The 13,500-nt window shown below is 44.1% G+C and overlaps 1 protein-coding gene across 2 annotated transcripts in view; it reads right to left on the bottom strand.

Annotated features, from left to right (window-relative positions):
• Positions 1 to 13,059, bottom strand: part of LOC100083608 (desmoplakin) — a 47,137-nt gene extending 34,078 nt beyond the window's left edge. Inside the window, exons 1-3 of one of the 2 annotated variants that reach the window (XM_029052540.2) lie at positions 12,831 to 12,972; positions 12,690 to 12,752; positions 323 to 428 (exon numbers count right to left, since the gene is read on the bottom strand). In XM_029052540.2, coding sequence (XP_028908373.1) covers positions 323 to 428; positions 12,690 to 12,752; positions 12,831 to 12,937 — 276 coding nt within the window. In that variant the 5' untranslated portion in view covers positions 12,938 to 12,972. Of the gene's footprint in view, positions 1 to 322; positions 429 to 12,689 lie in introns of both variants that reach the window. The other variant, XM_029052539.2, reaches the window with a different exon arrangement.
• Positions 13,060 to 13,500: the final 441 nt, after the last annotated feature.

Genomic DNA, 13,500 nt, shown 5'->3' with positions numbered 1-13,500 from the left:
GATTAAGACTGTGAGCCCCATGTGGGACAGGGACCATGTCCAACCTGATTACCTTGTATCTACCACAGCTTAGTATAGTGCCTGGCGTATAGTAAGCACTTAACAAACAGCATTAAAAACAAACAAAAAAATGAGGCTTTGAGAAACACAGAGTTAGTCTATGTGGGGAAGAACAATTGAACCCATCTGAAATTCACAATGGGTAAAAGGGTCAGAGGAGCAGAGAAACAAGGAACATCACAGTGGGAAACAGACCATTCTATCAAAGTAAAGAATTTAAGTGTGAATGTTAGTCAAGACTACAAAGAACAAGAGGACTTACAGGTTGAACTATCAGCTCAGCACGCATTAAACAATCCGAACAATTCTGCAAGAGTTCCTGAATCGTGTTCTGGTTCTGGTGTCTGGACATGGTGCCACCAGTTTGACTAAGAAAAAAGAAAAAGAATTTCAGTAATGAAAAATTTAAAGCAACTTTAAAAAAAAGGAGTGAAAGTATATCTACACAAACACACACACACACTCTCTCTCTCTCTCTCTTTCTCAGAGTTGTCCTTCATATTTGAAGAAGACACCATTGCTGTTTAAGTTCACCTTGTTGTGTTTAATGTAAAGTGAAACTCCACTTCTCACGCCAAAGTAGAGTTAAGACCAAAACCAACATAACACTTTTTCAACTTGGTGCTTGGTGCTTGCCTTCAATGCCAACAGCTTGTGTTTTTGTCATAAGCAAAGTATAATGACTTCACTGGCACATGAAGCTGTGGGTGGTGAAAAATTTCAAATTCCCCTAAAAAGTATGTGCAATGGTTGCAGAAGAAACAAAGTTGGTAGAAGAGGCATGGGGACGATCTATCAATTGGCAAATGGTATTTATTGAGCACTTTCTGTGTGCAGAGCACAATACTAAGTGCTTGGGAGAGTACATACAACACAACAGAGTTGGAAGACACATTCCCTGCTCACAGCAAGCTAGCAGTCTAGAGGGACAAGTAAAAATTTTATTTTAGGCCCGCCCTAGTGTAAATATCTTTAAACAACACCTGACTACTTTTTCCACCAAACCAGTAATAATGCATTCTGGAGTATTTGATTTGACATCTTTTCATTTTGAAATCTTTGAGATAAGAAAAGCCAACACAGATCATGGGAGTATTCTAAATTAAAGAAGTATAGGGACCTTCAACTCTTTAGACACAGATATTTCTCCATCCCAATCTCAGTTCCCTTTAGACCCCTTAACCTTTTCTACCTGCTTCTCCAAAGTCACGGCCCAAACAAACTTTGCACATAAATATTTTGTATAAGTATCTAAGAGTACCCATGGAATGTCATTTCATCATGATCAGTTCTTAATTAGTACTCTCCTCCTCTCCTACAGAGCCCAATAATATGGAGAATCAAAAAACCCATTGTACACGGATGAGAATTTTGTTTTTTAATGTGGGCTTGGCTGTTTCTGGGAGTCAGCCTACTGGACAAGCCAGCACTAGTTGAATGTAGGTGAGGTCTCTCTGACTGGAAACTATTCCTGAGTGATGGAACTGGAGCACTCAGACAAGCTTGGGCAATGTCCCTTAGTGAATAGAACACTCATCAAAAATACACATAAAACTTCCACTAAAGGGGTAAATGAATGCGTTGTTCATCTTGCTCAAATTTTCAAGACTCGATAAGAAATGCCAAGTTTTCTCATTATAAGCAAGTAAGCCACTAATCCTAAAAAAGGATTGTGGAAAAATACCAAAGTCATAGATTCCACAATACACAATTGTTCCACTGGATAAAAATTCTCACTTTATAACATGGTCTTGGATTATGTAGTGATTCCCCTTCCTGCTTTCCTAAAACTAATGAAGGATAAAAACCTGCCACACTTTCATCACTTCTTCTAGCCTAAAGAGACTGTTTGCTGCTTCAACTTGTCCAAAAATTCCAAATGACTTCAGAAATACATGTAATGATTGTTTTCAAGTTCACAATCAGAAATTTTTTTAAAAAAACTTTTCATTGGATTTTTTTTCATCTAGAAGAGGCAAAGAAACAGCGTTCTGAAAGGTTGAAGGTTTGTTTCCTTTCTCATCAAAATATATTCAGGGTGGGCAACAATGAAAGGATTTTCAAGTCAGACCTGAAATTCTAAGGAATCATAAAATAATTGAAAATCTTGCCAACCACCTAAGAAATTTTTACTATGACCACAGTCGAAACACTCTTAAAACCAGGGGTTGAATAGTTCTCAATGGCGAACTGCTTATGAGTTCAGTCTGGCTGAACCCTGATACCTAGAAACCTAAAAGTTCCAACTTCTTCACTACAAGCAAAGCCAGTGTCACTCCCCAGGAGTAAATTAGGCCAAGTCTTCTCAAGCAAAGTAATGTGGAGAACTAAGATACTTTTTTGGATAATTCAGTCCAACAAAGATATTATTCTTGCCTAAAATATAGCCTTCACTATTCCCAAGGAGAGCAAAAGTATATCTTTCCTGAGGTTTCTGCTGGGTTTGCTATCTTGAAGTCAATCCCAAGCAGGAGGTGGTGATGGGCATGTGCCCATGAGGCCCAATGCACAGTGATGGTCCTTATGTGATTCTAGGACTTCCACATAAGAATGGTTCTTTTGCATGTGTGACTATGCTAACAAGAACTGCTGGCCATCTGGCCCCACCAAGCCAGAGCTTAGTATAGCGCTCTGTGTATGATAAAGCATTCTATAAATACCACTGACTGATTAATTACCCTACTTAATTAATTAATCTAATTAATTAATTAGAGAAGCAGCGTGGCTCAGTGGAAAGAGCACGGGCTTTGGAGTCAGGGCTCATGAGTTCGAATCCCAGCTCTGCCACTTGTCGGCTGTGTGACTGTGGGCAAGTCACTTAACTTCTCTGTGCCTCAGTTCCCTCATCTGTAAAATGGGGATTAAGACTGTGAGCCCCAAGTGGGACAACCTGATTCCCCTATGTCTACCCCAGCGCTTAGAACAGTGCTCGGCACATAGTAAGCGCATAACAAATACCAACATTATTATTATTACAGTACAACAGAATTACCAGACACATTCCCTGCCCACAGCAAGCTTTAAGTCTACAAGGGAAGACAGACAACACAGATAATTTGTAATATATATATAATTTAAAGATATGTACACAAGTGTTGTGGGGTTAGGAGTGGGGAGAATATCAAATGTCCAAAGGTCACAAATCCAAGTGTATAGACGACACAGAAGGGAGAGCAATCTGGGGAAAAGACTTAATCGGGGAAGGCTTCTTGGAGGAGATGTGACCTCAACAATGTTTCAAAGGTGGAGAGAGTGGTGGTCTGGTGTATATGGAGGGGGAGGAAGTTCCAGGCCAGGGGGAGCATGTGGGAAAGGGGCTGGAGACAAGATGAGATGAAATCAAAGCACAATGAGAAGCTGGCGCTAGAGGAGCGGAGAGTACAGGCTGGGCTAGAGTAGGAGATTAATAAGGTGAGGTAGGATGGGGCAGCTAATTGAGGGCTTTAAAGCCGATGGTAAGGAGTTTCTGTTTGATGCAGAGGTGGATGGGCAGCCACTGGAGGTTCCTGAGGAGTAGGGAGACATGGATTGACCGCTTTGTTGGTTGTTGTACTATTATTATTACTGTGATTTATGACATTTGTTATGTGCTTACTTTGTGCAAGGCACTATTCTTTATCCTGGGAAAAGGGACAAGAATATTAATTCAGATGCAATCTAAAATCTAAAAATAATAGGAATAATGCAGGGGTTTGGGGGGAGCACGCTGGGATGGGCAATTGACAACAGTCGCACCGGGTAAGAAATAAGATCAATGCCTTCCTAATATGCAATGAGGAGAACAGAACATATCAGTCTTCACTTTCATATTACAGAAACAAAATATTTTCTACAAAGAATATTATATGTAGCACTGCATTTTCATTTGAAATATTCTGAAAAATATTTTCTTATATTAACATGAACATGTGTACAAGGTTCTAAATTCATCTGGCAGTGCCTTCTTTTGAAAAATAAAAATAAAGCAGAAATATGGTTCCATAAGACATGTTCTAATTCATAGGAATGTACCATAACTTGTATGGTCCTTCTGTTTTAAAATTTTTTAAATTGCAATAGTAGAATAAAAATAATCTGCATTTCTAAAAATCAATGCTTTTTATTCAGCATTTACTCCAGGCAGAGGACTATACTAAGCAGTCAATCAATGGTACTTGAGCATTTAATGTGTGCAGCGCACTGTACTAAGCGCTAAGAAGAGTACAATAGACTTGGTAAGGGCAATCCCTTTCTCACGATGTTTACAATCTTGTGGATTGATAGACTACTGACACTTTTCATACTAATATTTTTGAGTACTAAAGTAACCATGCACCACACCAAGGTGAAAAAGTTATAAAAACAAAACAAAAACAAATAAAAAAAACCCTAACTTCTTTGCAGCACAACGTATTACCAAAAACCAGGACCAAGGAAGATGCATACTGGCCAAAGGAAAAAAAGCTAAAACTTATGGAAAATGGCAAAATCAGAATTATCACTCTCAGCCTGAGACATTTGTTCCTTAGCCCAATGCAATATTTACTTCTAATTTCATGATGTTGAATAAGGGACAGTGCTTCCATTTTCCTCACCTTATGTCAAAGGCACCAAATTTATTTTTATTGATGTCAGAAGAATGGAGGGGTAAGAAGCCCACTCTGAATGGGAACCTAATATTCTGGATGAATGTACTCCAACTGTAACTGAAGATATTATTTATTTTGTTCTAAGCTTCAAAATAAAACGTTTCCCCAAGGTAAAACTAGTACTTCACAATACTACAGCTTAGCCTTAAAAAAAGGTTGATTCTTCTCTCAATATTTTACCTGAATAGGCTTAAAAATAATGTGGTTTATTTAAAACACAGATTGTTCTGCACGACCACTACACTTATTACATTGCTCAATTCAAAACATATGCTCTTTCCTGAAGATATAACTGTTTAGGACAAGCAATAGAACAACTATTCTTTATTTTGTTCATTCCAATAGCATGTGATATTCTGCAAGTAATTCTGCTGTGGCAAATTGTTTTGCCCTATATCTTGGCTTTTTGGTACCATTCTGTGTTGCCAAAAAAAATCCCCCCAAAACAGCTTTTTCCCTTTTTTATACTATTTTCACCTTGGTGTGGTGCATGTCCTGTATTGTTTCTTTAGTACTCAAGCCAGTTGCAGACTGAAAGATAGCAAACCCTAGTGTGATACACATGTAAACTCCTGGTTGTCATCATTTTTGACTTATTGATAAGTATGTGCTTTTTGTACCCTTGGGAATGGCAAATCATTAGCAAAATGGAAACCATTAGAAAAAAATGAACTAAATTTTGGCTAGTCATTCTAAGTTAGTAACTCAAAAGACAAGTTTGTTTTTGTTTTTTGTGTGCTAACAAAGCAAGTGTATCTGACCATTTATTAGATATGTTAATGCATTTGGATTTTATCGGGTGGGGTAATATTGTTTTTTCACTGAATCAGTATCTTAATTCATTGGTCCACTCTGAGGACCAATATAGGTTATAAAAGGCACAGGGGTCATACAGCTCACTGTAACTTCCTAATAAATATGTTCTTTATAAACCCCCCAAATTCTCCCTGCTCTAATTTTGAATTATTCAATTTAAAATACATCTGCTTTGAGTCTAATCTTCTCCAGAACCCGAAGTCACTATACAATTTTTGATCAATCAGCTGAGAAATGTGCATCTTTATTCTGCACAATGAAGTAAATATGACGCAGGTGTTGGTTTCCAAACTACATTTTTTCACTTATCATAGCTCAGTAATGCATTTTCTTAACACAGAAATAATAGGCATTCATATACAAAGACTCCAAAGTAAGGGTTAGATTTTTCTAAATGTTTTCCTCCAAACAAAAGTATCTTCTAATAATTTGAAATCATAATAAATATTTTCCCCTCTCATGTATGTTTTCAAAAGTAATACTGGTGATCATGAACAATTTCTGTCTCAGGCAGAAATCCAGTTCAAAATTAATTCTTACTGTAAGATTATTCATTAGTAGGTAACATTTTAGGAACCCATACACCCATTCCATATGAACTAAAAGGATGAACATGAATTTTTCAATCACCATATAGAAAGCGACGCCCCATTTTAGAAAGGGAAACCTAAAGACATTATTTGCCAAACAACTAAGCTAAATGGAATTCCTAGTCAAATTTATTCTTTGGAAAATGGAAAAAAAACCCCACCTCATTTTATCTTTATGCTCATGAGATCAAAGGGATTCACATCATGATATGCACAACTTTGGGTAAAAATAAACTATTTTACCTATTACAAATGTGTCAAAATAGGCAACTCAGCAAGGGTTTGACTTATGCTCTTTATTTAATGGCTAGAAGAAAAACAGACTTAAAATATCAATGGCAAAGAACAAAAATTTGGGTATACACCATAATTTTAAAAACCGCCCTATTGCTGCCTTGAAAAAAAAAAAACCACTCGAGTGTTAAAGAAATCGGACTTTAATTTATTTACCTAGTTTGCATCACTACAATCTTTCATGCTGCTAGTATTATAGCCTGGCAGAAAAATGAAAGAAAACAAACATTTTGAGTAGTAGCCTATTATAAATTTCTATAAATTTTTTATTCATATCAATGTCTGTCTCCCCCTCTAGACTGTAAGCTTGTTATGGGTAGGGAACATGTCTGCTAATTCCGTGGTATTGTACTGTCCCAGGCATTTAGTACAGTGCTCCGTACATAGTAAGCACTCAATACCATGGATTGATTTATCTCAGAAGGGGAGCTCAATATTTCAGATAAGCAATGCAATAGTTAAAAAAACAAGTAATTTGAGCTAAGTGAAATATCTGAATAATGGAACAGCAGTTCTTCAGTTTTTTTGTTTTTTGACCTTAGTGAAAATATTTTCACAGATTGTAAACTCACTGTAGACTGTAAATTCATCTCTAAACTGCCAGCTCCTCTCTAGAATGTAAACTTGTTGTGGGCAGAGAATGTCTGTTATATTGTACTCTCCAAATAGCTGGTACAGTATGGTACAGTACTTTGCACACAGTAGGCGCCCAATAAATTTAACTACCAATTTACTGTGTGTTTACTCTGTACCAAACACTGTACAAATGTACTGTACTTACATTTGGGAGAGTACAATAATGATGGCATTTGTTTAGCGCTTACTATGTGCCAGGCCCTGTACTAAGCACTGGGGTGGATACAAGCAAATCGGGTTGGACACAGTTCCTGTCACGCATGGGGCTCACGGTCTTAATCCCCATTTTATAGATGAGGCAACTGAGGCCCAAAGAAGTTTAAGTGACTTGCCCAAGGAGTACAATATAAAAGAGTTGGAAGACGTGTTCCCTGCCCGCAATGAGTTTATTTCTCAAGTTTCTCAATTTTGGGATGATTGAAGAACACCGGATTAAAGGTGGAGACAGAGATTACTGCCTGGCCTTCTTTAGTCATTAGTTTTCAATCCTCACATACAGATATCAGTGGACAGGGTACCAAAAACGCCCCGACTAAGAAAGGTGACCTGACGTGGAGGCCATCTGAGTTTAGGAGAAATATGTTCCCTGCTTTCTCTGTACTTATACAAATTAAACTGACAGGGCAAAAGCAGGGTTCGACTTCAGTGTACAACCTGCCTGCAGGAGCCATCTCTTGGGTTACCTGAGTTAACAGATGCTTGAAGTCCCTGCCCCTAAAACCTCCTTGACTGGAAAGGCAGGTTGACTCATCCGAGTTGCCCATTTGGAATCTCAGGAAGCATACCCAGTCCCTCCTTTGCCCCACCTTGAAAAGTCAGCATTTTGCTAATGGAGCCTCAGCATTTTCTCCCGAGGCATTTAAGTCATCTAAACTCAAATGGGGGGGGGGGGGGGGGGGGGTGAGAGAGACACCCTTGTTTAGAGAGTGGCCATTTAACAGCTGAATGGCACTTGCTTGATTAGATGACATAAACCTCCTTTGTTGGTTTTACTCAATGCTGTAATAAAAAGATACTTTCCTTAAATAGTATTACAAAAGGAGAAGTTGAAGAAAGGTTTGGAGAGCAGGAAATATTTTCCAACAGGTGTAGAGAAGCCCCAGATGAAACTGAAGCTAAAAATTAGCCTTCCATGGTACGGTGGGGTTTTTTTTGGGGGGGGGGGGGGCAGGGGGTTGGACATAGAGGTATTAGAAAAACCAGAGACAATTTAATATTTAGAGATAGGACTACTCTACTGAAACCTGAACTCCATATATAGAGACAAATAAGTCATCTGTCACCTTGGAATATTGTTTTAAGTGAAAGCTGAATCCAAAATTATTTCGGCCATAAAGTTCATTATGATAGGTGATATTTATTTCATTTGCACACTAACTCACTGGCTTTGCCACAAAGCTTTCCTGGTTTATAAAAATGGATACCAGATTAGAGCTCATTCTAAACCATAAAAGTCTGTAGTAAGTTTTTTTCCACTATTCTTAGTGAATCATAAAGTTAAAGCGAAGTCATGTTCTCAGCCAAGGGCCCCAAGATGGGAGTATACTTAAAACAGAAATAAAGCCAACATGAATTAAGAAAGGGTAGTATACTTTTTAATTTTGTTCATCTAATTTCCATGATTCAAGAGAGTGATGGGCAAATGTCAGGCTGAGACAACTAAGTACATCAATTATCAACACTATTCCGGATTTCACTAACTACAACAGATTTCTCTAACCTAACGCTAGGTTTTACCATCAATCTTTGGGTAAAAGACTCACACAGACATCACTGAGAGAACTGAGAATAGGATCTGGCCCTTAATCTAGAATAGATTAGTATTCACTTCACCAGATATATTATGGTTATAAAACACACTCATAGTTGCAATGTAATTTAACTTCAGAACAGAGTCTAGATTTATTTTGCTTTCATTGAAAACAATATTCCAACAGGTGATCAATTGTTAACTTATCAGTACACACTTAGAGAACTGGTTTATAGCATAAATTAAGTGGGACATAAGGGCAGAAAAAGTATTTATTAATACCTATTATTTGTCACAAAAATCTGATTGAAATCTGACACACCTACTATTCAACTAAAATCAGCAGAATTAAAATTGTTTATAACTAGATGGGAGAAATAAATTAGAATTTTTTTAACCAGAAAAATCGTCCATATTAAACTGTAACACTCTGCAAAGTTAACTCAAAGTAAATTAATGCCATTCCTACGGGTAAAAAGAATAGTGTGGGGCATACTCAAACACGGCTTTTAGTATTATTTCCAATAATGCTATTAATTCCCCCAGATTTAGGACCACCACTGAAATCTCAACTTTGTCGGGACAGGTTTACGGAAACCACATTACGAGGTCCCAAGGAATGAAAGCAAGCTCTTGCACGTCCAGTGATGCTTCCAATTGTGGGCAGATTGCATCAAATGATGTCACCATCTACTGCTGGTGTTAGTTGGTTTTTTTTAAAGGGAAATCAAAGCTAACATAAAGTACTTGCTCAGATGAGACTGTTTTTTCCACCCATAGTAATGTCTTAGTTCAATAAGGATCAATTGAGTTCACCAACAGGCCTAGAGTTACAAAAAAAGACTAGGAATTTGTTTAGAATTTGCAAAATTTAATAGCTTCCATTCAAAAAAACCCCCTCACTGCTTAAGAAGTGAGTCTCAACCACTAATATTATACCTACCTTTTAATTGTTAATAAAGTGCCTTCTGCAGTTAAAAAAGTAATTTGGTATTACACCTTTCCTCTAAGCTTTTCAAAACTAAACATCTATGGAAAGTTATAAAAAATACTGCATTACTCTAACAGCACCGATCACTCATTTAACAGGTCCTGAAGGGCTCAAGCTTTATAGAAGCAAAGCCATGTTTTTTCATGAAAAAGCAGAACACGATCTTTCTCAGTGTAATTTTGAAATATAGGATTGGATTTTTAAAAGCACCTTCTGGGTTTAGATTTAGTTGTTGTTTTTCCAGAAGGTCTGACTGATATCGTTGCCCACTTAACGCGGGTCCAAGAAAGAAAATGAAAAGAACTTCTAGCGTCTCATTCTAGATTGATTTCAATATTGCTTAACAGCTCCTCCTTCCAGGAAACGCCTATTAAATATTCCGGTTAAAAAGAGTCAAGGGTGTTTAACATTTAAGATCATTTTTTTGCCATTTTAAAACGCGACCCACAACAACTCAATTACTCGGGGGGGGGGGGGGGGAGATATCACAAGTAAGCAGATCGGAGATGATTAATTTCAGTCAACAACGTCCAAAAGTGCTTGCGAACCCAAAATCTTCTCGAAGGCGTTGTGGGCAGGGCAGGGCAGGGCCGGGGTCCACCCGGGCCCACGGCGATGAGGGGAGAGACGCCCCACTGCCCGAAAATGTGGCCCTGCCCCTCGCAGAGGGGAGGCCCTGTACGGGGAGGTGTTGGGGCTAGAGAACAAGCTTCTACTATCATCGGAAAGGGCCGAGCGTTTGCCGGCCGGCGTTCCAACAAAACAAGGTTCGGGCACCGCTTCGACCAGTCCCCTTTAGTTTCTTCGGCTTTCTCGTCCCGGGCCGCCCCTCTGGTTCCCCCCACCCCCCCGGGGTCCTCCCTCCCTTCCTCCCTCCCGCCCCCCCACGATGTTGGGAGTGGGGTGTCTCCCGTAGCCTCCCTCCGATCCCCCCGGGCCCGCGGCGACCAAGCCCCGACGGCTGGTCCTGCTAGTCGGACTTTCTCCCCGTCCTTCCTCCCCTCCCCTTCCCCTGCCCGACCTCGGGAGAAGGGCCGGGGGGGCCAAGGCGGGGCTGTGGTCGGAGCCCCGGGAAGCGTCCGGAGCGATGGCCCCCGCCGGGCTCGCTCCCTCCTGGGCGTGGGCTCCCGCCGGACTTTCATCTCGGGCGGGACGGGGCGGGGCCGTGGGGAGGGGCGCGGAGGCGGCTCGGGACACCCTCCGTGTCCTCTGTCTCCCCCCGCGACCCCCGGCTCCCTCTCTCTCTCTCTCTGCTTCCTGAGGCCCAGGCCGTGGGGGGGGGGGGGGGGCGGGGGTCGCCGCCGAGGGAAAGCGGCCGAGAAGTGCCCCCCACCCCAGCCACACGCCCAAGACGCCGACCCCCGTGGGTGTATTTCGGTCCCCCCCACGGGATGGCAAACTCCTTTAAAGGAGCGTGGCTCGATGGAAAGAGCCCGGGCTTGGGAGTCGGAGGTCGTGGGTTCTAATCCCGGCTCCGCCGCTTGTCAGCTGCGTGACCTGGGGCAAGTCACTTCACTTCTCTGGGCCTCAGTGACCTCATCTGTAAAATGGGGATGAAGACTGTGAGCCCCACGTGGGGCCACCTGATGACCTTGTATCTCCCCCAGCGCTTAGAACAGTGCTTGGCTCATAGTAAGCGCTTAACCAATACCAACATTATTATTATTATTATTGGATCGGGACCACCAAAACTTTGGGGAATCAGAAGCGTGGCTCAGTGGAAAGAGCCCGGGCTTGGGAGTCAGAGAGAAGCAGCGTGGCTCAGTGGAAAGAGCATGGGCTTTGGAGTCAGGGCTCATGAGTTCGAATCCCAGCTCTGCCACTTGTCGGCTGTGTGACTGTGGGCAAGTCACTTAACTTCTCTGTGCCTCAGTTCCCTCATCTGTAAAATGGGGATTAAGACTGTGAGCCCCATGTGGGACAACCTGATTCCCCTATGTCTACCCCAGCGCTTAGAACAGTGCTCGGCACATAGTAAGCGCTTAACAAATACCAACATTATTATTATTATTATTAATCCTCGCTCTGCCATTTGTCAGCTGTGTGACTCTGGGCAAATCACTTAAGCTCTCTGTGCCTGTTACCTCATCTGTAATTACATCATTCCAAGCGCTTAGTACAGTGCTCTGCACGTAGTAAGCGCTCCCTAATCACTACTGAATGAATGACTGCATTTTCCCAAGCGCCCAGGACAGCGGTCCGCACGCAGGAAACGCTCGATAAAGCTTAGCGGCCGGACTGCCCCACCGACGATTCCTTTAAAAAATCCAGCCTTCCCCTCCTCCCCGCTGCCCAACCCAGAGGCCCGGACGATGGGGGTCCCTCTCGCCCCACTGCCTTGGCCCGCCCAAAGTAGACGCCAAGAAGTTACCCCAGACGATGCGTTTCCAGTGGGGGTGGGGGCGGGACGCCACCTGTCCTCCCACCCACCCACCCACCCACCCCCAGCCAGGAAAGGCCGCGGGGGAGAGACCCCCCCCCCCGGAGTCTACAACCGAAAGAAAACTTCGTCCTACCAAGAAGGTACTTCTGGAGAAGCCAAGAGAGGCGGGAGCCGAACGCCACCAGGGTCCGGTGGCTCGTCAAAACGGGAAACCCAACCCGAAGGCCGGTCCGGTGGGGTCTGGCCCACCCCCGTCCGCCTGCTGGGTCGTTCCCCCCCACCGTCCCCCGCATTCATTCTATCGTATTGATTGAGCGCTGACTATGTGCAGAGCACTGTACAAAGCGCTTGGGATGGACCATTCGGCAACAGAGACCGACCATCCCTGCCCACTGACGGGCTCACGGCCTAAACGGGGGAGAGAGACAGCAAAGCAAAAGAAAAGGAAGACGGCATTATCCAGAGAAACAGAAGCAAGGGGACGTGCACCGGCGTCCCGGCGGGGTGAGGCGGGGAGGACCGTGGGGTCCCGGCCACCTACCAGTATCCGTCCGAGTTCTGGTCGGGCCCCGCGCACCTCCTCACGTAGTACATCTTGTTGTTGGAGCCCCCGCCGCCGGCCCCGCAGACGCCCCCGCCTCCGCCCCCGCAGACACCGCCTCCGCCGCCGCCGCCTCCGCCGCCTCCGCCCCCGCAGGTCATCTCGTAGCGCAGGTCCGGGCCCGACTCGGCTCGGGTCATCCTGCCCAGGGTGTTGATCCGCGGGTGGGACCCTCCGTTGCAGCTCATGTTGGGGGGATGCGTTCAGGAGAGCGGCTCAAAGCCGAGGCATAAGCGGAGGCTGCGGTGCGGTGCGGTGGGGTGCGGGAGGCAGCCCCCGGGGACGGACCGCCCGAGACCCCGCAGGCGGCGGGCCGGGGAGGCCGGGGGCAGGGGAGGCCGGGGAGGCCGGGTTGGCCGGGGAGGCCGGGTTGGCCGGGGAGGCCGGGTTGGCCGGGGAGGCCGGGTTGGCCGGGGAGGCCGGGGCGCGGAGGAGGAGGAGGAGGGGGAGGCTGAGAAGTGGCGGTGGCGGGGGCTTCCCGGGAGGAGACGGCGCTGCTGCTCTTTGTCCGGCGCGGGGACAGAGAGGCTGGGTCCGGGCTGGGTGGCGGTGTTGGTGGCGGCGGCCGCCCAGTCTCCTCCCCGCTGGCACGGGAAGGGCCGAGCCACACCTAACAGCTCTCTTCTCTTTTTTTCATTTGCTCACACAACAGCACCGGGGTGGGGCGCGGAAGCCGCCACCGCCGCCGCCGCCCCCTCCCTCCCTCGCCCCGCCTCCCGCAAAGGCTCTCGCGGCTCTTCTTTTCGCCGCC

The sequence above is a fragment of the Ornithorhynchus anatinus genome, chromosome X2 (assembly GCF_004115215.2).
Source record: "Ornithorhynchus anatinus isolate Pmale09 chromosome X2, mOrnAna1.pri.v4, whole genome shotgun sequence".
NCBI lineage: Eukaryota > Metazoa > Chordata > Mammalia > Monotremata > Ornithorhynchidae > Ornithorhynchus > Ornithorhynchus anatinus.
Note: the sequence above shows the minus strand (reverse complement) of the source record. Positions and strands in the feature narration are given on the sequence as shown.